Here is a 23,882-nt window from a genome sequence, read left to right on the forward strand (position 1 = left end):
ATTAAATGACATAATACAACATTTTCAATGTAAAATCGCCTCTAATTTTTTATAGCGCTTGCTAAAATCATCAAAATATAAATCTCTTCCTATCAACTCCTACTAAAAGATGTAAAAATCATTGCAACATATTAGGGACATTCTAAGTAGATTCCCTAGAATAAGGTCAAACATTATATATAGAAAGCTAAGTGTTCAAATAATAAGATATAGAAATTAAATTTAAAGCAATTAAGATAACATGTGTTGTAGTAAAAGATGATTATGCTCATCCCAGACGTCTCTCACAGCTCCCTAAATTATGTGAAAGGAGGTAAATCACAGAGTCATCTTATAGCCGACTGTCAAGATAACATGCAGATAACATGCATTGAATAATGTAGAGGTGCATATAAGGGTACAATTTTATTGTAAAAGATTAATAATTATGAGTATTCAATAGGAATATTATAAATTAAGCAAAAGATGTTATATTAAAATTGTTGTCATGTGATTTGGTGGTCCTGAATTTGAATAGTAAAAAAAATCTCTTTCAATGCAAGGTAAGACTGCGTATAAAAAATTCTTTCTTGAGACCTTACATTGGCAAGAGCTTTATACACCCCCGTTGTTTTTTTTTAAGCAAAAGATGTCATAGTCAAGTACATAGTATCATTTAAACATACAAGGATGTACATTGAAATATTATTCACTCAAACCAACATCTCATACTACTGACAAATGTTGTGTTATCCAATGACTTACTAGTCATATTCAAGTACCAAATAAAGCCATGATCAATAACATAAAGAGGGCATACCCGACGTATTAGTTATTAATGGAGTCATTTTCACACTCCCTCTAAGAGGTATACACAATCGCCACTGTGTTGTATGATAATTCACATGGATGATGCAGTTCATTGCTATGATGTCTAACAATTTGGATCTAGATTTTCCATGGTTAAAATTGTGTGATATAAACTCTGTTTTTATTGCCAAATCTCGCATTTTGTAGACCTAGTCTTATTTTTGTGTTGATCCTTATTCTTTAGGATGAGATTTGATTGATTATGTCCCAATCTAGATTGTGAACTTGAGGTTTCATCCTTATGAAGTCTTATCCTCAATACCTATAAAGGATTGCTTTGCTGCCTTGTGTTAAGGAGAATTTCACTGACTTTATTATTTTGGAATTATTATGCTTGATCAATATGGTCATGGAGTAGGAACTCTTTTTGGATCCTCACTATTCCAAAAATTAGTAGTCGCCCGTGATTTACCTCCTCCGTGTTGGCCCTGGGACGGGTTGGCGGAGGCGCTGGGACGAGCGTATTCACCTTTTTGCCATCAGGAACTCTTTTTGGAACCACTTTAAACTAATTGTGTTATTGATTCTCTTATTTCTCCAATGCATATATTTTTATCACTTTGATCTTGTTAGACACATATTGCTAATGGTTGAGGATCGACTGTTGTAAGAATTTGATATTGGAGAAAAATACAATACCATCTATTCACTTCTCTCTAGACTCTAGATGGAGTCCTACTTTCCTACAATTTGTGAGTACTTGTAACCAAATTCTCTAAATCAATTCACAAGGGGCCAAAGAATAGCATTAGACTCTTAATCTAGTTAAAACAATGTCAAGTTGATAATTATATAACAAAATAATTAATTTTAATCAGAATCCAATCATTAAAAGCTAATTAATGCTATATCATCCTCTAGCAACTAATAGTGATGCCCTAAAACAATATGGTTGTAAAGAGTATCACTGTATTATAATTGCTCAGTATACTAATGAATTTATTATTTTTATTGTCAGTCTCATATTATATGCAAGTGACAGATTATAATAAAAGATTTTCATAATAATAATATTTTAGTGACAAATCTATAATCATATGAGATGATCCTAAAGTGCACAAGATAATACTATCAGATGCTCCTGGTTATAGTAATTTTGAAATAAGACATCTGATTAAAATAAAAGAAAATAGAGAATAATTATTTCTAAATGATCATATTGACAAAGTCAAAGATTTATTTATACAAATTATCTCACTAATAATAGAAATATTAAATATGACATATAATCATAATAATAATAATCATAGTAGTGAATATAATAAATTTAGAAATATTATCTTTTGATGTCAATCTTTAATTATGATGTCAAATATGATAAATCTCAATTGATTGAAATCACTTCGAGATTATTTTTCATAACTATTTTCTTGTTATCATTACTCCTCGACAAACTTAACGGGAGTGCACGAACGTTGAGTTTACTTGCTAACTTAGTAAAATGCTGTCTAGATAATAGCTTGATGAATATACCAGCAATTTGATCTTCCGTAGAGACATAAGAAACCAAAAGTTGTCGAGTCAACAAACGTTCGCGAACAAAATAAAAATCAATCTCCACGTGCTTGGTATGAGCATGAAAGACTGGATTTGCTGCAAGATAAGTTGCTCCTATATTATCATACAAGATTTTGGGTGTAGCGGATGGAGAAAAATATAATTCTGAAAGAAGATATTGGAGCCAAATAATTTTGGATGTCGCATTGGCGATAGCTTTGTATTCAGCTTCAGTACTAGAGCAAGAGACTATAGGTTGCTTCTTTGAGAGCCAAGAAATAAGATTTCATCCAAGAAATAAGATTTCATCCAAGAAATATTACATATCCACTAGTCAAACATCTGTTTTCAAGAGATCCGGCCTAATCTGCATCACTATAGGCATTCAACTCTAGTGAGGACTGACGATATAAAAAAAGACCATGTAAAATCGTGCCTTTAAGATAACCAAGAATTCTCTTAACACTTTCCCAATGGTACTCGGTGGGAGAATGCATAAATTGACAGGTACGATTAACTGCGAAAGCAATGTCAGGTCATGTAATGGTGACATATTGTAGGACACCAATAATACTTCGGTAGATCTGGGGGTCATCCATTAAAGGAGAGGAAGAAGGAGCATTAAAACCTCCTTTAATGATTGGTGTGGAGATAGGATGCGCGCCATCCATTTTAGCTCGTTGAAGAAGTCCAATGATATATTTGCTCTGAGAGAGAAGATAACCTTCAGCATGTAGAAGAAACTCAATGCAAAGGAAAAAAATGAGTCTTCCCGAGGTCCCGAATCGGAAACTCTTGTTTAAGAAGATGGAGGAAAGAAAAGATGCCTTCTTGATCACTACAGTTATTAAGATATCATCCACATAAATTATGAAAAATATGATAAATTTTTCATTGTATTTATAAAATAGCGAAGAGGCAGTTTTTGATCCAAAAAAATCCTAAATATGAAGCCAATTAGGTAAATGATGAAACCACGCACGAGGTGCTTGTCGAAGACCATATAAAGATTTTTGAAGTTTACAAACATGGGTTGAAAGTTGCTGGTGAATGAAACCTGGAGGTTGCTCCATAAAAATAGCTTCTTCAAGTTGACCGTGAAGGAAAGCATTGAAAACATCTAATTGTTGTATTGACCAATTAGAGCTAACAGCTATAGACAATAACAATCTGATAGTTATAATTTTGACGACCGGACTAAAAATATCATTGAAGTTAATGTTGGTGCGGGAAGCATCAGACGATTGAACCTGAGTTTTGATAATGACAAAGGGTTCAAAGTTAAGATTATTCGTGGTCTAACGAACTTGAATGAGATTGTAGGAAAGTCCTAAGTGTTCTTAGGCAAAAGTCCTAACTACGATTAGGCAGGTGGAAAACTCTAGGGGGTGGTAACCCTAGGTTCTAGTGGGTGGTAACCTTAGATGGAAAGTCTTGGCGTGTCGAAGGCTTCGGGCAAAAATCCTAGAGTCGGGGACTCTAGGTTGAAATCTTGGTGTCGCAAACCGGGTGGAAGTTTGGACAGGTCATGGAGTGGACGTCCAGCATGAAGACCGGAAGCTTCGAACGCTGAGCAAAAGTCCAATTGGTTTGGAGGATCAATCTGGCAACAGATAAACTCTCTTGAGAGGAGTAGGAGAGGATGTGTTCCCCAGTGAGGGAACAGTAGGTGTCGATTCGACCTAGGGTTTTTGAGAAACTCAAAGTCAGAATCAAACAGTCCGGTGATTGTCAAATACTTGTATTTCATCCATAAGCCTTGGAGAAATAGATCTTCAACGTAGTTGTCGTCGGAGCAACTTTCGGGCGTCGAGAGGCTTTATCAGAGTAGCGCACAAGCACAGAAATCGTTCTGAATATTGTTGTTTAGCCCCTGGTCAAATGCTACTTATATAGGCTGTTCCGGGTGCCTGGACCACGTGTCCCAGCCGATCGATGTGCTCCATGTAGACTTATGGATGATTTTTCGGGCCCGGGCGCCCAAACCGCTTGAGTGCCCGCCGCCCGCCCTGGGTGAGGCTGGTCCGGGCGCCTGAACCAACTTTTTCAGCCACCTTGATTTTTTGCAAAGCAAAATTAGTCCAGATAATAAATAATATATAAAATATGAATTTGACAGCCTTTGACTGTCCGGTTCTAACTTTAAGTTTCGTTGAAACTCTAGATCGAACTGACGCTTAATGTTCTCTCTTTGGGGGAGCGCGTCCTCATATACTCCTCTCAGGAGAGTTTACCTTTTGTCAGATCGGTCCTCCACGACCGTCTGGACTTTTGCTCAACGTCTGAGACTTCAGGTCTTTCTGCTGAATACCGGCTCCACGACCTGTCCAGACTTCCACCTAGTCTACAATCACCAGGATTTTCACATAGAGTCCCCGACTCTAGGATTTCGTTCAAAGTGCTCGACCCACCAAGACTTCACCTTGCCTAACCCTAGTTAGGACTTTCCATAACCTAGAGTTACCTCCTCCTAGGATTTTCCACCTACCTAGTAGTCATTAGGACTTTTGCCTAAGAATACTTAGGACTTTCCTGCAAGCTCATTTAACCTTGTTAGACAACAAGTAATCTTAACTTTGGACTCTTTATCATAATCAAAACTTACATTCAATCGTCTGGTGTTCCTTGCACCAACATTTTACTCTTCCAAAGAGTAAACAATTAAATGCCCCAAAGTGCCAACTTCATCAAGGTTGGATTAACTACCATTCTGAAGGATCGAAAAGAATTTAGATATCTCTATAATGATATGATATTGTCCACTTTGGGCTTAAGCCCTCATGGTTTTGCTCGTGGGCTCTCTCCAAAAGGTCTCATGCCAATGAAGATATCTTTTTCTTATAAATCCATGATCTTTCCCATGTGTTTTTAATGTGGGACTATGTTTATAACCTTACAACCCCAATAATCCCCCTTCAAATAAAGGACCACAAGGTCCCCCTCAAACATCAGGTCACTCTTGACCTGCTCAGGGCCTCCCCTCGAGCAACAGGTCACCTTGACCTGCTTAGGGCCTCCTCTACTTTGTTCAAGGTTTCACCCACATGGTTCGAACTTGGATCATGGCTCTGGCTTACCCTTCTTCCGGCGGTTAGTCGGTGAAGAGCAACCTCGCTCAGATACCAATTGAAGGATCGAAAAGAATTTAGATATCTCTACAATGGTATAATATTATCCACTTTGGGCCTAAGCCCTCATGGTTTACTCTTGGGCTCTCCCCAAAAGGTTTCATGTCAATGGAGATATATTTTTCTTATAAACTCATCATCTTTCCCATGTATTTTCAATGTGAGACTATGTTTACAATCTTGCAACCCCAACATATTCCAATTAGAGTTGACACTCTCTAAACTCATCTAGAGTGTAGAAAACACACTTTTAGGAACCCAAAATCTATTGGTGTTCTTTAGGTGTTCTAGGAATATATTAGGGATAACTTTCCTTAATACATTTCTAATGACCTTTCTAGGCTTCTTAGAAGCCTTGGTCATACTAGATTCCCAACAATCACCTCTAGAGATAATTTTCCTTGTGACCTTCTTAGCAACTTTCTTAGGTTTCTTAGAAGCCTTAATCACACTATTCTTTTCAAGGTTACTTCTAGGGATATCTTCCCTTGTTACCTTGACTTAACTCCTAGACCTATGGTTAGTTCCATAGTTATATGAAATTCTATAGTATGAGGGCGCATTCTCCTTGACTTTCAGTTTGTATCCTAAACTTCTCTTGCTATTGAATGAGTCTTCCCTATCTACCCTTCGATCTTGTTCATTTTACCCCTTAAAAACATTTTTCATTCTTTTAAGAATCTTTTTCAATTTATCAACTCTTGACCTTAAGACTTGATTTTCTTTCCTTAAATCCTTAAATTTGAAGTTTTCTTGGTTTCCTTGGGCATTTATACTTTTAGGCATATACCTAAAATTCTTAGAGTTCTTGTTTAAATTGTTATTTACCTTGCTAACCTTAGGTGAGGTAGTCTTAGAATGATACGCTATATAATTTTCCTTAGTCTTATCATGCTTCCTATTTTCATGATAAATAGTATTAAAATGATACATATTATTTTTAGCATGCTTTTTATCATGTCTTAAAAAAGTATCATTACCTAGTGGTACCTTAATTTTGTTCTTGGAGGCTCCCTCTTGATTTGAGTTTCTTCCTTTCTTCTAAGTCGGATCTCTTCCCTTTGGGCATTGGTTCCGGTAATGTCTCTTTTTATTGTAAAAAAAAAGCACACACACACAATGTGCTCTATACCCTTGTGTACCATAGAGCCGACCTCCTTTGGCTTCTCTATGCCCTTGGGTGTCATTTGACCCTTCTTCTTAGTCAACTTAGGACATTTGCTTTTAAGTACCCCTTTTCCCTACACTCAAAGTATATGATATGATTTTTATTTTTGACAATTGAAATTGTTATAAATTTGCTTGTAGGAGTAGCACATGATCCTCCATTTGATCCTTCTTGACTTGTAAAGGTGTCACAATCTTTCTCCTTATCATTTCTGGAAGTTGAGGCTTCTTCTTGATCCGGCACGCGTCATCAATGAATTGCGCTCCCCCTTGATCCTTGAAGTGGATGCCTCTTGACTTTCTTCATTCTTGGATGTTAAGAATCTCGCAACCTCTAAATCCTCATGCACATGAACAAAGAGTTTCCCTCTTTGCCTTTGTTGTTGCACTCCATTAAGGATGGTTTTTCATAGAGTTTCACCAATTTGCTCCATAGCTCCTTGGCATCTTTATAATTTCCAATTTGGATCAAAATGTTACTTGGCAATAGATTGACCAATAATTTGGTCACTTTGCCATTGGCCTTGTATATTCGAATTTGTTCCTCGCTCTAATTGCTCTTCGTAAGGATTTTCCCTTTACCATCCATTAGAGTTTGAAATCCCTCCATTAGAGCAAACCATTGCTCTATCTCCATCATTAAAAAAAAATTTATCCTTGATTTTCGAAGACCGAATCTTGACGCTATGAATGGTGGAGGTACTCGAGTATCAAATCCGAGTCCATCTCATAAATCCATCTTGAAGTTAAGCTCTCTAGATGACGAGTCTTTGACTTGTTGACTTTAGGGCTTTAACTTCTTATTCTTCCTCTAGCTCATTGTCCTTTTCGATGATGAGTCTAGTGAAGGGTGACCTCACTTTGATACCACTTATTGGGATCAAGGGAATCTGAATAACTCAAATCGTTTCATCAATGATTTGTTGTAGCGGATAATCGAAGCAAATGCTAACACCCTTGATTTTACTTGGTATCCACCTCCTTGAAGTGACTAATCCAAGAGTCCACTCTCCTCACTCACAGTACACTATGAAATCCTCCTTTATATCCGATGGATTAAGGCTCCCAATCGATTGGTCTTATACCCAATCGATTGCCATATAAGATCCAAGCACATCCAACAGTCCAAACATCGTAACGACTCTTTTTCCTTTCTCCCAATCGATTAACTAATCGAATATGTGCCTTCTTAATCGATTACCTAATCAATTACGAAGCCCTTTATTCGCTTACGGGTTCTCCCAATCGATTACCCAATCGATCGCGCTCTCATGAGGAAGATATTTTGCTTCGCGAAAAAATTCCTCCCAATCGATCAGCTAATCGATTGGCGCAGCCAATTGATTGATTGGTGCAACCTAATTGATCAACTGATCGATTGGGAGCTCCTCTGTGCGTTGCGAAGAAAACAGGCCTAATAAACTGATCGATTGGGAGCTTCTCTGCGTCGCAAAGGAGTGCGACCAATTAATCAAGTGATCGATTGGCACAACTCAATCGATCACTTGATCGATTGTCCAACCCTAACTTACTTAACTCAAGTCTAGGATTCCCTTGCCTAACCTTTGATCAACCGTGACCTATTGGGACTTCTCCACCAAGTGTCTGGTCAACCTTTTGACCTACTTGGACTTTACTAACTTTTCATTGGACTTCCGACCACCAAGTGCGGTTCTCCTTGACCCACTTGGATTTTCCTCTTACCTAACCGTAGTTAGGACTTTACCTTGCCAACGTGTGATCCTCCTTGATCCACTTGGACTTCCAAATACCAGGTGTCCGGTCAACCTTTGATTCACCTGAATTTTCCAATGTCTGGCTTCACTCACCAGGACCTTTTTATTGCCTAGCTTCACTCGCTAAGGCTTCCTAATTGCCTTGCTTTACTCATTAGAACTTTCTCACTGTCTGACTTTACTCATTAGGACTTTCTATTACTTGGCTTCACTCAATAGGACTTTACTCAACTGTCTGGCTTCACTTACTCAGACCTTCCTTAACTACTTGGTTTCACTCACCAGATTTCACTCACTGAGACTTTTCACAACTGCCCTGGTTGACTCATTGGGACTTTTTACACTAAGTGTCCAGTTAACATTGACCCACTTGATTTTTCTTCTTCTTTCAACCATCCCATTGGTCTTGCCTTTGCCTAATCTCTAGTTAGAACTTTTTGAGTCAAGTATTCGGTCAACCTTGACTTACTTGACTACTCTCTCACTTCAAACTGGTTAACCTTTGAGTAAAGGAGACTTGCACCAATATTCTCCTTAATGGACAATTGTACCTGCAATCTCTATATATTGTCAAATATCAAAACTCAAACTTGGACTAAACTGGTCAACTTTGACCTAGGAACAATTGCATCAACAATAAGAACTAGTTTTATGTCAATCTGAGGTCATTTGATCCATCAGTCGATTTTATCCAAAACCGACTAATGAACTATATGACCTCATATTGACATGAAACTAACTCCTATGTATTTACTTATATCTCCTGATTATATATTAAGAGTAGTGATTTTTTGAACACGAATGTGTTTGAAAAATTTATTTCGTATTCCAAAAATTATTGATGTCAATATATTGGATCAAATTGGTATTTGAGGGTATGAATACAATCAAGAAAGGTAGATGAACACATAAGATATGGTTTCATATCAATCTAAGGGCATTTGGTCTATCAGTCAGTTTGGGCAAAACCAACTAATTGACCAAATGATTTTGGATTAATATGAAACTAATTCTTATGTGTTCGTCTACCTCCTCTGATTATATCTATATCCTCAAATATCAGTGTGACTCAATATATTGAGAGCAATAATATTTTGAAGGCAAATTGATTTTTTTAAAAATATATTCGTGTTCAACAAAATCACTTCTATTAATATATTGAGTTAAATTGGCATTTGAAGTATGGATATAATCAGGAGAGGTAGTCGAACATATGAAAATTAATTTCATGTCAATTTGAGATCATTTGATTCATCAATCGATTTTATCTAAAATTTACTTCGATAAAAAAAAATTAATCAATTGATTTATTTAAAATTTTAATGTTTCTATATAAAGTAAAATTGATTCGAATAATAAAAAAATTAATTGATTAATAGAAATAAAATAAAAAATAAATATATAATTTAGTAATTTTAAAATTAACCGTGATTTAATTTTTTCAAAAACTTATGTTATATAAAAAACTGAACTTTTGAATATTACATATAAATATAAAGGTTTTTTTTTTTCAAAAAAAAAAAGATCCGCTGCGGTTCTTCCAGTGTCAAGTTTATGAATATAGAGAGAGGTCATGCATTAGGATAAACCTCGTATCGTCCCTACGCCATGCCCTTACTATAAAGGGCTTTCAAACTGCTTCAGAGAGGGTACCCGTCGTTTTCCTCCTTTCCAAATCAATCGCCGTTGACCAGTCTCAAACAAACTGAACCGGGGCCATGGATCCTTTCCGCTCTGCCGCCCTCTACTCCTCCGCCCCAACCTCCGTCTCTTCTGTCATCCCCCATGATCTCGATTTCCGCAGCAGGAAGGCCAGCCCCTGTTGGCATCCTCCTCGTCGGGAGCTCCTCCTCTTCCGTTGCGCCGACAGCTCCACCCGCCCTCCTCCGCCCAAGCGGCAGCCGGCTGCGATGATGCTGTCCCTCTTCGACAGCCTCAAAGACAGCCTCACCATCGACGTGGCTCGCGCCGAGGGCCGGCCCCTCGACGTCCCCCTTGCGCGCCCCTTCACTATCGCCTCCTCCCGGCTCGACCGCGTGGCAAATGTTGCCGTCCGTGTGCAGTTGCGCAATGGCAGTGTGGGATGGGGAGAGGCCCCCGTGCTACCCTCGGTCACCGCGGAGGACCAGCCCGCTGCACTGGCAGCTGCCGCCGCGGCCTGCAGCGCCCTCGTTCAGAGCCTGCCTATGACGCTCGGAGATGTGCTTCGCGAAGTCGGCCGCTTGCTTCCGGGTCATGATTTCGCTTCGGTGAGTGTGGAAGACAACTTATTTACCTGTTCGATAGGTCTGTTTCCTGGACTATACCGTTCAAAGCTAATCTCCATTCTCTTTTATTCGTGATCAATTCTACTTATTGAGAAAAGAATAGATTGTGCTTCCTAGTCAAAATCGCATTTTAGGAAGAAGTCTAGATTGGTGTTGAACTCGTCTGGATGCAGATCCACTAACCGTCAACTTGCTTCAATAATTATATAATCTCCATACAAAGCGTGTTTAATTATTCCCAGGCTTAACAATTTTGTGGGAATTTGTGCTTCAGTTTTTAAGATCACGTGTTAAGGAAACCAGTTTTTTTTTCCCCTCATCAATGCTATGTGTATTCTTTCTTGCTAAGCTCCAAAATCTTAAGCATATGAGGATCAAGCTCTTTGATGGGTTCTCCCAAACCTCATGACAATATAAAATTTATGCATGTTTTGTTGATCTTACCTTTTGTGTATTTCTCTGTCTTTCTATATTTCTGCGCTTCAGCATTTTGTTGATCTTATCTTTTTTGCATCACTGATCATTGATCATGAAAGGTTAAAAGTCCTCACAACATCTAAGAAAGGTGCACTCAAAGTTCTCTGCAGAATAATTTGTGACTCAGAGCAATGAAAACTGACAAATGATATAGACTTGCTAAGGCAGTGAATAGAATGTGAGCATAACCTGGAGAGTCTCTCCTTAAGTAGAAGAATTATTTTGGAATTTATCTTCGGTTTGGAGTAGAAAAATGCCTAGCAATCTCTTACTCTGGCAAATATCGTAACATCTATTTCACTTGTGAGGGTTGGGTTTGAGAAGAAATTTCAATAGACCATAGTTTCCTTGTTTTTGCTTAGACCCACATTTGGGAGAAGAGAAGACATGAGGTTTATAAAGAAATTCATATAATGTATCTCTTCTGTATAGTGCACGGATGTTGGTATGTATGGGCATGGGTAGGCTTGACCTCGCTTGCACGTGTGTGCTAAGCTATGTTTGGGCTTTAGCATGAGTTAGGTTCGGCAGGTGTGCATCCTCATGCATGCAACATGGAATTGTTTGTAAAATAAACGTTTTAATGAAAAAGGTTGTAACCTTTCAATAAAATGGTTATTTCTTCTTAAATGTTTTTTTTTTTGTTGGAATTTTAGATTGAACACTGATGAAGTAAGATTCAGTTGCATGGTCATATTGCATCAAACCATTGGGACTTAATTATTGCATATGATATATTGTTGCTATTCAACTTTCACAATAAAAGTTTTAAGATCATTGAAATGGTTATCTTCCAAGGGATTTTTTTGTGTTGGAATGAGTTTGGTTGAATCAGCCCACTAAATTATTTTGACCCATTTTTAAAAGCCTTTTAGGGTTTATAAAAAGGATTTTAACTTGTTATATATATATATTTTTTTATTCTTGCACTGACAGGAATCCCTAGTTTTCTATTGTTGTTCCTATTCCTTGAGGCTCCTAAAATTGAATTAAGTTTGTCTTCTTTCCTACATTCTGTAGTGAACTTATGCAACTTGTGTTGGCTGTCTGACATTGGGAGAAGGTTAATAAATCCTTTACATTATAGGGAGATAATATTTCCTTTAAAGAGAGTAAATTTGTCAGTGCTTCAACTAGATAACAAATTTTGACATTTTGTAATTTTGCAGTTCTTTCTAAAATGAGATTCTGGTCGTTATGTCTTAACATATCTCCCTTTCATAGCCTGTTTCCTAATTGTGTGGATGTTGGTGCTTCACATTTTTCAGCCTATTGTTTCTTCATGGAGTTGTTAATTATTGCAATGGGTTTGCATGATAATTTTCTTGTACCACCTTTTGAATTTTGCTTTTCTCACTTCATCCTTATTTTATTATACTACTTACCCTGGGAGATGTGGCTTGTAGCTGTGGTTTCATGTACCATCTCCTTTAGTTTTTGAAACTTTGTATAACATTGATTTGTCAAAATAGTTAATTATTATAATTTTTTCTTTGGAAATTAGGTAAGAGCAGGAGTTGAGATGGCACTGATTGATGCTGCAGCTAATAGTATTAGAATTCCTCTTTGGAGATTGTTTGGTGGAGCATCAAATTCTATTACAACAGACATAACAGTTAAATCCTCTTTCTTACACAAAATGTTATCACTCAGCTGTTCCTTTCTTCATAATATCTAAATATTTGTTTTACTTTAAGATTCCAATTGTATCTCCAAGTGAAGCTGCTGAATTGGCTGCTAAGTATTGTAGACAAGGGTTTAGCACATTGAAACTGAAGGTGGGGAAGGACTTGAACTCGGATATTGAAGTTCTAACAGCAATTAGATCAGTTCATCCTGATTGTTTGTTTGTTTTGGATGCAAATGAAGGCTATAAGGCTCATCAAGCAATTGAAGTTCTAGATAAGCTTCATGGTAAGTTGAAGTTCTACTTGGCATTAGCCTACATATCTAGGAATTGCCTGGGTGTTTTTTTCCTTTCGAGTTTTGATGTCCTGTTAACTTGTCACATGACACAACGAAAATGTCAAATTTAGAGAATCCTCTTGAAATGTGAGTTATAATAGGCTTTTCTCTGATCTTTATTTTTCTTTTGTATTGATCTATATTTATTTTGTTTCAGCTATGGGTGTCACTCCTATTCTATTTGAGCAGCCTGTTCATAGAGATGATTGGGAAGGTCTCCATCTTGTTAGCCATGTTGCAAAGGATAAATATGGTGTATCTGTTGCTGCTGATGAAAGTTGCAGGAGTGTGGATGATGCTAATAAAATTATACAGGGAAGTCTTGCACATGTAATCAACATCAAACTTGCTAAGCTTGGTGTTATTGGTGCGTTTGAGGTCATCAATATTGCTAGAGAAGCAGGCATTGCTCTTATGATTGGTGGAATGGTTGAAACAAGACTGGCAATGGGCTTTGCTGGTCATCTTGCTGCTGGCCTTGGTTGCTTCAGGCAAGCCTATTTTTTGGTTAAATTATCCTTAACTGATTAAAGCCATCGTTTTGGCATCTCTTTTATTATATGGTTTCAAAGTCATACCATGTTCCTAATCCCACTTGGATGATGGTGTAAATGTTACAGTTTCATTGATCTTGACACACCACTTCTTCTTGCTGAAGATCCTGTTATTCAAGGTTATGAAGGTACACATGTAGCTAATTTGAATTTTCATACAGCATCTCTAGGCTTTCCCTTATTATTGAGGCTCCTTGTTTCTCTTCTTATTCTTAATGTTAAAGACTGGATTTTCTAAAGTTGGATAAAGAAGGTTCTTTTAAAAGATATTTTTTTTTTAAAATTTTTTCTTGTAGCTTCTGGTTCAGTGTACAAGTTCGACAATTCAAGAGGCCAAGGTGGCTTCCTCTGTTGGGGCAATGTCTGACGGTGAGTTTAATTCTTATCAAACTAGGAAGATAATGCATTATAGTGCTATCACCTTCTAAAGTTATTTTTACTAATCTAAGTTACAAATTTATCTTCTTTTCAACAATGATTTATCTTCCTGTGGAGTTGACCAGACTTTTGATACACAAAATTACAGAAATCCTAGTCTATTCAAGTCATTTAGTTTCGGCAAACTTGTACTAATAAGTTACAGCCTACTCGAGTTGTTCTTTTGATGGCATATTACTAAATAAACAGGAACATGGGTCATTTGACAGATTGACCAAAAACCTTCAAGCATATGGCAGAAAAATGTCACCATCGTTTATGTGGGGTCATTTGGGATAAACACAAACAAGCTTACAAGCCATACAGATAAGGCTAATTGAGATAAGAACTATCAGTGCTAAATAATATATCACTAAACAATGTTTGACAGATAGCATCTACGGAATATGTGGGAGAAATATTCCTCTTTCTTTTTTTGTTTCCATTTGATTGATGCTAGTATTTGGTCCTATCCTATTGGTTGTTTTCGTCTCAATTAATAAATTCGTTTTTTTTCCTTTTCTTTTGTTTTACCCTCTTCTTCGTGAGTACTCATGAATATTCATCAATAGAATTTTGCTTTGCTTAAATTATTTAACTATTATCCATTCTACCACTTATTCTATGTGCGATTGTATAGGTACCGATCTCTGTTAATGTTCATTGTTGTTTTGTATCATTGATTCTTCATCACTTTCCCCAACACATGATCTTTTGCAAAGTCTTGTTTCTGAAGACTGAAAATTTAAATTTATTATCTGTTATGTAAATTTGCAGAGGTGGGCAGTTGACCTTCTTGATTATTTTTCTGGTGGACATGGATATCGTATCGATGGAGGTAACATTCTCTGAAAATGTTATCAGACACTTCAAATCTATAAGTTGCATGTAGTTATCATGTTAATCTGGCTTGTGAGACATTTTCATTTATGTTAATTCATCTTTCATGTGGATGATTTAGATAACAATGATAAAATAATGAAGAGATTCAACAATCATACATTATATTGCCACCTAGAAACATTTATCTTTGAATTATTTCAAAATGCTTGTATGTTGCAAAGAGGAAAGGTCAACGATTTGATAATAGTTAATATATGATTATAACTTTGACCACAACCATCACTATAAATAACGGTAGGATATCGTCCATCTAAGGATCAAGTTTTAGTTTCGATGAATTAACGGAAAAATTTTCTTTAATGAGCAGTTAATCTAAGAATGTTGAGCTGATGGGCCTTACACTGCGAGTGCTTTTTGATTTATTCTAGTGGTTGGTAAAAAATTTTCGTGAAATCAGACCGATCCCTCCAGGATTAATCGATGTAAATTAGATATATGGTGTCAACTAAAAAAAAAAAAAAATTGGATATTGTATAGAGCAACACTCAATCTCTTTTTTTTTTTTTTTTTTTTTTTTTTTTTTTTTTTTTTTTATGTTTAAAGGCATATGCTAACCAAACTTTATTTCCAAAGCATTTGAGAGCCCTTCGAAGAGCTAAAGTCATTTTATGCTAATTATTTTTTTTAGTCATATAATATTTGTTCGATTCTTATAAACACAAATTCTCAATATATAGAACATATGTATCCACTTAAAATCTTCATTTAAGACAAAATAATTAATATAACATTTGTAATCAAAATTATTACATAGACATTTGGAGGCATTTAATAATTTGGCAAGCATGAATGGACTCTAAAGGATTCTTAAAACACATATATTCACTTAGGATCTCCATTTAGGCAAAAATAGTGTAATAATTTTAGCTAAATTGTTATATAAATATTTTAGACTTTTTTTTTATAGTTCAAAAAGTATGGGTGAACTCCTAAGGCTTCCACTCATAATGTTTAAAGTAAAATAATCTTTATTTAGGCAAAATAAGTTGTATAACAGCTTTGTCCAAAACTACTACATTGATATCTAGAGTCTTTGATAGTTCTTAAAGTATGGGTGACACATCATCCTTTTAAAATCTTCATTTGAGGTAAAATAATATATTACAATTTTGATCAAATTTGAACAATGGACATTTTGGAGTTATTTAGTAGTTCAAGTGCATGAGTGGATTTCAAGGACTTTCTAGATCACATTTTGCTACTTAGAATCTTCAATTGAGGTAAAATAGTTATAGTAATTTTTGGACAAAACATCTAACGAACATTTGTTTGGGTTTAAACGGCACAACAGAGTTTTCATTTGTAAAATTTAGATGGTTCGAGTGCTGGTAGAAATTTTAGTTAAAATTATTATATGAATCAAAATTAGTTAAACTTATATATATAAGGCATAGAATGACTCCATAAATTCTAAGAAATACAATGTAAAATTTGGATTCGAGTTTTAACTGAAATTATTATATAAATCTAAACTGATCAAAAGTGAAAAATAAAGACCTAGAATCACACTAAGAACTTCAAGGAATACAATAGATGGATCATTTGTGAATTTTGATCATGTTAGGTGCATGAGCCAATTTTGATTAAAAATACTAATTGGCTTAAACTAACCAAATTTGAAAAACAAAAATTTGGATACAGGGAGTAGAATAGACTAATTATTTGTGTAATTTGACCTATATAAGCTATTGCGATAATTTTGGTTAAAACTACTAGATAAATTTAAAACATAGAAAAACTTAGACTGTGCCACTGTCTATCATGAAGAAAACACGTCCAATCAATCACATGATCGATTGATGCAGTTGATCGATTGGGTTACCTTCTATTTGCTCACGACAATCTCTCAATCGATATTGGGTTCCAGATGAATCGATTACTCGATCAATTCACCGTGCCTCTTCGTGATAACACTCTCAATTGATCCACTGATCGATTGAGACTTGGACCAATCGATTACCCAATCAATTGCTCCAACCCTAACTCACTCAATTGAATCTAGGATTTCCTTGCTCAACCTCCGGTCAACCGTAACCTATTGGGACTCCACCAAGTGTTCGGTCAACCTTTTGACCCACTTAGACTTTGTCAACTTCTTGTTGAACTTCCGATCACCAAGTGCGGTCTTCCTTGATCCACTTGAATTTTTCTCTTGCCTAACCGTAGTTAGGGTTTTTCTTTGCCAACATGCGATCTTCCTTGATTTACTTGGACTTGCTTGTCTAACCGCAGTTAGGATTTTCCTTGCCAACGTGTGGTCCTCCTTGACCCATTTGAACTTTCCTTGCCAACGTGCGGTCCTCCTTGACTCACTTGGACTTTCCTTTGCCAACGTGTGATCCTCCTTTACTCACTTAGACTTTCCTTTACCTAACTCTCGAGTTAGGACTTTACCCTTGCCTAACCGTAGTTAGGACTTTACACTTGCCTAACCTTAGTTAGGATTTTACCATTGCCTAACCCCTAGTTAGGACTTTACCAGTCAAGTCCCGGTCCTCCATGACCTACTTAACCTCTCTCACATATGCCCTACAACATATTGTCCAAATATGTTGTCCATAACATATTGTCCAAACATTGAAACTCAAGTTCGACTCCACTCGAGCTTAGTCAAACTAGTCAACCTTGATCCGGGGGATATTGCACCAACAATCTCCCCCTTTTTGATGTTTGACAATACGTTTAAGTTAGGCTAACCCATATTAGCGCAACTCCAACTTCATCCCATACTCGAAGCGTGAATGTGGATTTCTAACTTAAACCCCACAATTCCCCCTTCTTTGACACGCATTAAAAACTCTTTAAGAGTCAATTTTGTAAAAGGAACGCAATGAAAGTCTTATGCCTTTCATTGTATCCTATGCTCACACTTGAGCATATATTGTATGCTCACCCTTGAGCATATATCGTATGCTCACCCTAGAGCATACATTCATTACAATGAAGATTTCCAATCTTTCATTGTCTTCATTTCTCAACCTTAAGCATTCATAACAATGAAGGTTTTCAACCTTCCATTGTTTCCTTATCCCAAAAAAAATTTAAATAATGTCTTTTATGGAAGAACTCCCCTTAAAAACATGCACCAAACATCTATCATTACATCAACAATGACTTCGAATTTCTAAACCTTTAGGAAATCCAAAATTGAAGTTTTGAGGTTCAAAATTCAACTTTAAAACTAAACCTCCTCCTAAACTTTAAGTTAGTCCTATTTAACCATTCCTTTCTTGTTGTTATCAAGAAAATTACCCTTAAATACTTATAAATACATTTCTTAGAGTTAAAGATAGTTAACACAACTAAACGTGGCTTAATGAACTGAAATCAGACCATTTAAGTCAAAATCAGCTTTTCAATTAATTGAAGTTGGGCTTCAATCGATTGAAGTCACCTAAATTGATCAGTTGATCGATTCAGGGGGTGCTTAATCAATCACTTGATCGATTCCGTGGGCCTTTGTGCTCGCGGAAATGATCTGTAATCGATTGACCAATCGATTCACGCCTAGGTGAATAGATTGCTTGATCGATTAATATTTCTGAATTTTTCTGATTTCTTTTTTTTTATCGAAATTCAAAAATCCCTAAATAATTCTACGATTATCGAAAAATCATAAAATTTTATATAGACATTATTTATATTATATACTATAAGGGAAAATAGTTTTTTTTTTATGAAAATAGTTCATATCTTCAAAGATTGATACAAAATTAGAAACCATTAAAAATTTCAATGCTTCACTCTACTTGTGTCCAACTAATTAATAGTGATTTTTATCAAAAGATAGACTTTATCAAAGTTTTTTCAAAGTAATTTTGAAATGATTTTCAAAATATAATTTCCAACTATGTTTAGGTTTAAATGTGCATGACTTGTACATTAACTTTTCCAATGATTGGACTTATCATAATCTATTGTTAAGATGAAACTTAAACTAAAAAAATGCATTAAATCAACTACATGAGTTTTGTTGATCCTCCTAACATCTCACTTGTATCTAGTGTGTCTCAAACATACATACAAGTCAAGCCTATGGTTCTTGTGAAATGTACAATAGATTTTTCCTAAAACTAAGAGATCATGTACATCTATCTAGACATTTAAACTTAGATCATCCAACCTAGGATGTCAATTGATGTCATTATCCTTAATTACAAGGAAATTTGAAATAATGTATGAAAATGAGCATGACATACATCAAATGCATATTTGTCAAAAGAAAATTTATCATGAATAATGATGTAGGTAAGACATGACATATGACACTTTTCATAAACATATATGAATGCTAAATATGATGTCATGACATATGATGAACACACAATCATGATAATTTTAACATAAAGAAAATACCTAGATTATCTAAGTATCACTAACTAGTCGTTAAATTTAAAAATAATCCTTAGTTGTCCTATCTCCTAAAGAAATTATTAAAATTTCAACTTGACATTTCTTTAACTTTTAACTTAATTGTGTCAATTTAATTAAGTCCAAATCTTTAATTTTTGGCACATTTTACTCTTCCAAAGAGTAAACATTAATCCCTCCTTTTTAGGGTGTAGCAATACCTTAAAATATCCCCAAAGTGTCAACTTTACCAAGGTTGAGTTAACTACCCTTCTAATTAGAGTTGACACTTTCTAAACTCATCTAGGGTGTAGAGAACATACTCTTAGGAATCCAAAACATATTAATGCTCCTTGGGTGTTCTAGGTATTTATTAGGGATAACTTCCCTTGATACCTTCTTGATGACCTTCCTAGGCTTCTTAGGAGCCTTGGTTACACTAGTCTCCTCACGGTCAACTCTAGGGATAACCTCCCTTGTGACCTTCTTAATGACTTTCCTAGACTTAGGGTTAGTTCCATAGTTATATGGAGCTCTATGGTATGAGGGCACATTCTCCTTGACTTTTGATTTGTATCTCAAACCTTTCTTGTCATTGAATGACTCTTGCCTATCTATCCCTAGATTTTGCTTTTTTTGACTCTATAACATTATTTGTCATTTTCTCTAGAATTCTCTTCAATTTATCAATGCTTGACCTTAAGATTTAATTTTCTCTCCTTAAATTCTTAAATTTAAATTTTTCTTGATTTTCTTGAGCATTTTTATTTTTAGGTATATATATATATATATATATACCTTCTTAACCTTATATGAGGCAGTCCTAGTATGAAATAGTTTATAATTGACCTTAGATTTATCATGTTTCCTATTTTCATGATAAATATAATTGAAATGATAAAATTTAGATCTAGCATGCTCTTTATCATGACACAAAGAAATACCATTAACTAATAGTACCTTAGCGTTATTCTTGGAAGCTCCCCCTTGACTTGAGCTTCCTCATTTCTTCTTGGTTGGATCTCTTCCCCTTAGACATTGGTTCCGGTAATGTTCCTTTTGATTGCAAGAAAAGCACGCAATGTGTTCCTTGTCCTTGCGTACCATAGAGCCGACTTCCTTTGGCTTCTCCTTCATTTTGAGAGCCATTTGATCCTTCTTCTCTAATTTAGGACATTTGTTCTTGTAGTGTCATTTTTCTCTACACTCAAAACATAATATGATCTTTATTTTTAATGCACGAAATTGATATACCTTTACAATATGTGCTTGTAGAGGTGTCATTTTCTTCTTCCTCATTGACTTTGGATAATGATGACGCTTTTTTTTGTTTCCCTCATTGACTTTGGATAATGATGACGTTTTTTTTTGTTTCAATGTCAATGGTCTATGCTTCCCCTCAATCCTTGAGGTGGATACTTCTTCAAATTCCTCCTCAGATGTTGAACATATTTCAACCTCCGAATTCTCATGCATATGAAACAAAGAGTTTCCTTCTTTGCTTTCGTTGTTGCGTTCCATGGAGGATGGATCTTCATAAGTTTTTGTTAATTTTCTCTATAGATCCTTGGCATCTTGATATTCCCCAATTTTATACAAGATGGTGTTTGACACTAAATTAATCAATAAGTTGGTTACCTTCTTGTTGACCTCGCATCTCTTGACTTGTTCCTGGGTCCATCTCTTCTTCTTGAGGAGCTTCCTTTTCCATCAATTGGAGTTTGAAATCCCTCTATTAGAGCAAACCATTGTTTTATCTCTATCATAAAAAAATTTTCATCCTTTGATTTCCAAAGGTCGAATCTTCCAATTTCGAACGGTGGAGGTGTTCAGATATCATATCCGAATCCATCTTCAAACTCCATTTTTGAACTTGAGCTCTTTTGATGATAATTTCTTGATTTTGAAATTAGGGTTTCAAGCTTCAATGTCTCCTTCCTCTAGCTCATTGTTCTCTCAGCAATTAGTCTAATAAAGAGCGGTCTCGCTTTGATACCATCTGTTAGGACGCTCCGGTGAGCTAGAGGGAGGGTGATTAGTTCCAATTGCTTCGTCGATGATGAGTTACAGCGGAAAACACACGAAGCAATGTTTAACACCCGAATTTACTTGGTATTCACCTCAACGAGATGACTAATCTAAGGATTCACACAGAGTACGCTCTCCGCTATGAAAATACCTCTTCTCGGAAACACTCCGAAGGTGGAGAAATATCGTACAAGCTCACATACAAGAAGAAAAATACACAATATAAATGAAAACCTTGCTTGCTTTCTTGTATCTTGTAAACACCTCTTGATCGGTTGGAAAGTGCAGCAACACTTGTCTTTCAAAGCTTAAGGATTAGCTGTGAAGAGTGGAGAAGAAGCAGAGAAGAAGTGTTGCTGTCTAAATCTCGTCAAAGCCTTTATATCTCACGATCTATGACTCCCAATTGATTGGTCTTACCCTCAATCGATTGTCATGTCAGATTCGAGCAAATCCATCCATCAAACCTCGCAACGATCTTCTCCTAATCGATTAGCCAATCGATTCTAAGGTTTGAATTGATCAGCCAATCGATCCAACCACTCTCTGTTTGTCGCGATTTTCTCCTCCCAATCGATCACTTAATCGATTGGGAAATCACTGCCTATTGTGAAGAAAACGTGCCCAATCGATCACCTGATCGATTGGGTTCCAATTGAATCGATTACTCGATCAATTCACCATGCCTCTTCGCAATAGCACTCTCAATCGATCCACTGATCGATTGAAACCTGAGCCAATCGATTGCTCCAACCCTAACTCACTCAATTGAGTACATGGTTCCCTTACCCAACCTTTAGTCAACCGTAACCTATTGAGACTTCTCCATCAAGTGTTCGGTCAACCTTTTGACCCACTTGGACTTTACTAACTTCTTGTTGGACTTCTGATCACCAAGTGTGGTCTTCCTTGATCCACTTGGATTTTTTTCTTGTCTAACCGCAGTTAGAGTTTTCTTTTGCCAACGTGTGATCCTCCTTGATACACTTGGACTTGCTTGCCTAGTCACAGTTAGGACTTTCCTTGCTAACGAGTGATCCTCCTTGACTCACTTGGACTTTCCTTGCCAACGTGTGGTCCTCCTTGACCCACTTGGCCAACGTGCGGTCTTCCTTGACCCACTTGGACTTTTCTTGTCAACGTGTGGTCCTCCTTGACCCACTTGGACTTTTCTTGTCAACATGCGGTCATTCTTGACCCACTTGGACTTTCCTTTATCTAACCCCCGAGTTAGGACTTTACCCTTGCCTAACCCTATTTAGGATTTTACCATTGTCTAACTCCTAGTTAGGACTTTATCAATCAAATACTGGTCCTCCATGACCTACTTGATCTCTCTCACATATGTCCCACAACATATTATCTAAATAGGTTGTCCACAACATATTGTTCAAATATCGAACTCAAGCTCGACTCCACTCGAGCTAAGTCAAACGGGTCAATCTTGATCTAGGTGTTGGGGCAATTTCCCTAGGTCAAAGTTGACCAGTTTGACTAAGCTTGAGTTGAGTCAAGCTTGAGTTGGGATTTGAGTTTTGATGTTTGACAATATAAGGAGATTCCTGGAGCAATCATCCGGTTATGGAGATGGTCAAAGGATTGACCAGGTTGATGAGAATACAAGTCAAGTAGGTCAAGGTTGACAGGAGACTTGACTGAGAAAATCCTAACTGGATGTTAGGCATTTGAAAAGTCCTAGTGAGGAGCTAGGCAGGAAAAAGTCATGGTGAGGAGCCAGACAAGTGGAAAGTCTTGGTGAGGAGTCAGGCAGTTGGAAAGTTCAAGTGTGATCTTGGCAAAGGAGAAAGTCCTGGTGAGGAGCCATGCAATTGGAAAGTCTAAGTGTGATCTTAGCAAAGGGTGTAAGTCCAAGCATGTGGTCTTGGCAAGGTAAGTCCTGGTATGACTTGGCAAGGAAGACCAAACAACTAGGATAAGGCCGAAGGAAGCTCCTGAAGACAAGGCGTGAAGGATGGGGAGATATCCGAGGGACGCAAAGCTGATGGAGGAGGCTAGAAGGTTAGTTCGAGGTTGGTAGGGTGTGGCCAAATGCTAGGCATGGAAACCCAACAGGTCACGGTTGACCGAAAGTTGGGTTTGGGACTTTGGATTTGAGTTTGAGTCAAGTTCAGAGTGGTCAATCGATTAGGCGATCGATTGAACAGGGTCCAAATCGATCGGTCGATCAATTTGGACTGTGCTGCGATTGTGGGAAGGCACAATCGATCGGTCGATCAATTGGGATGCGAAATCACGAGCACAGAGACTTTCCCAATCGATCGGGCGATCGATTGGGAGCTGCCAATCGATCGGGCGATCGATTGGGAAGCAGAAGCTCTCACGCGGATGCGAGAGCACTGAAGGGTTCTGAATCGATCAGGCGATCGATTCAGGAAGTCCCAATCAATCGGTCGATCGATTGGGAAGTGACCGTTGCGCAGGATGTAGGTGATGGACGACTGCGATGGAGCGGTGCTGACGTGATAATCGATTGGGGATGAATTTGATCGATTGAGAGCACTGTTTAAAGCCTGGGCGGAGCGT

General features: G+C 36.8%; 1 protein-coding gene across 1 annotated transcript; it reads left to right on the top strand.

The window, feature by feature from the left end:
• Positions 1–9,989: 9,989 nt before the first annotated feature.
• On the top strand, positions 9,990–15,057 carry LOC121990458 (L-Ala-D/L-amino acid epimerase-like). Its single transcript, XM_042544587.1, has 7 exons — positions 9,990–10,626; positions 12,626–12,736; positions 12,819–13,035; positions 13,244–13,577; positions 13,707–13,768; positions 13,937–14,009; positions 14,835–15,057. The coding sequence occupies exons 1-6, from the start codon at positions 10,096–10,098 to the stop codon at positions 14,005–14,007; spliced, it is 1,326 nt and encodes a 441-aa protein (XP_042400521.1). The 5' UTR covers positions 9,990–10,095; the 3' UTR covers positions 14,008–14,009; positions 14,835–15,057.
• The last annotated feature ends 8,825 nt before the right edge of the window (positions 15,058–23,882 follow it).

Source organism: Zingiber officinale, chromosome 6B (genome assembly GCF_018446385.1).
Source record: "Zingiber officinale cultivar Zhangliang chromosome 6B, Zo_v1.1, whole genome shotgun sequence".
In the NCBI taxonomy this organism is placed as follows: domain Eukaryota; kingdom Viridiplantae; phylum Streptophyta; class Magnoliopsida; order Zingiberales; family Zingiberaceae; genus Zingiber; species Zingiber officinale.

Excerpts from the sequence above, each read along its gene's own strand:
- LOC121990458 (XM_042544587.1), top strand. The coding sequence starts at position 10,096 with ATGGATCCTTTCCGCTCTGCCGCCCTCTACTCCTCCGCCCCAACCTCC. Across the intron at positions 12,737-12,818 it reads CTATTACAACAGACATAACA|ATTCCAATTGTATCTCCAAG; the intron begins GTTAAATCCTCT and ends TTTTACTTTAAG. Across the intron at positions 13,036-13,243 it reads AGTTCTAGATAAGCTTCATG|CTATGGGTGTCACTCCTATT; the intron begins GTAAGTTGAAGT and ends ATTTTGTTTCAG.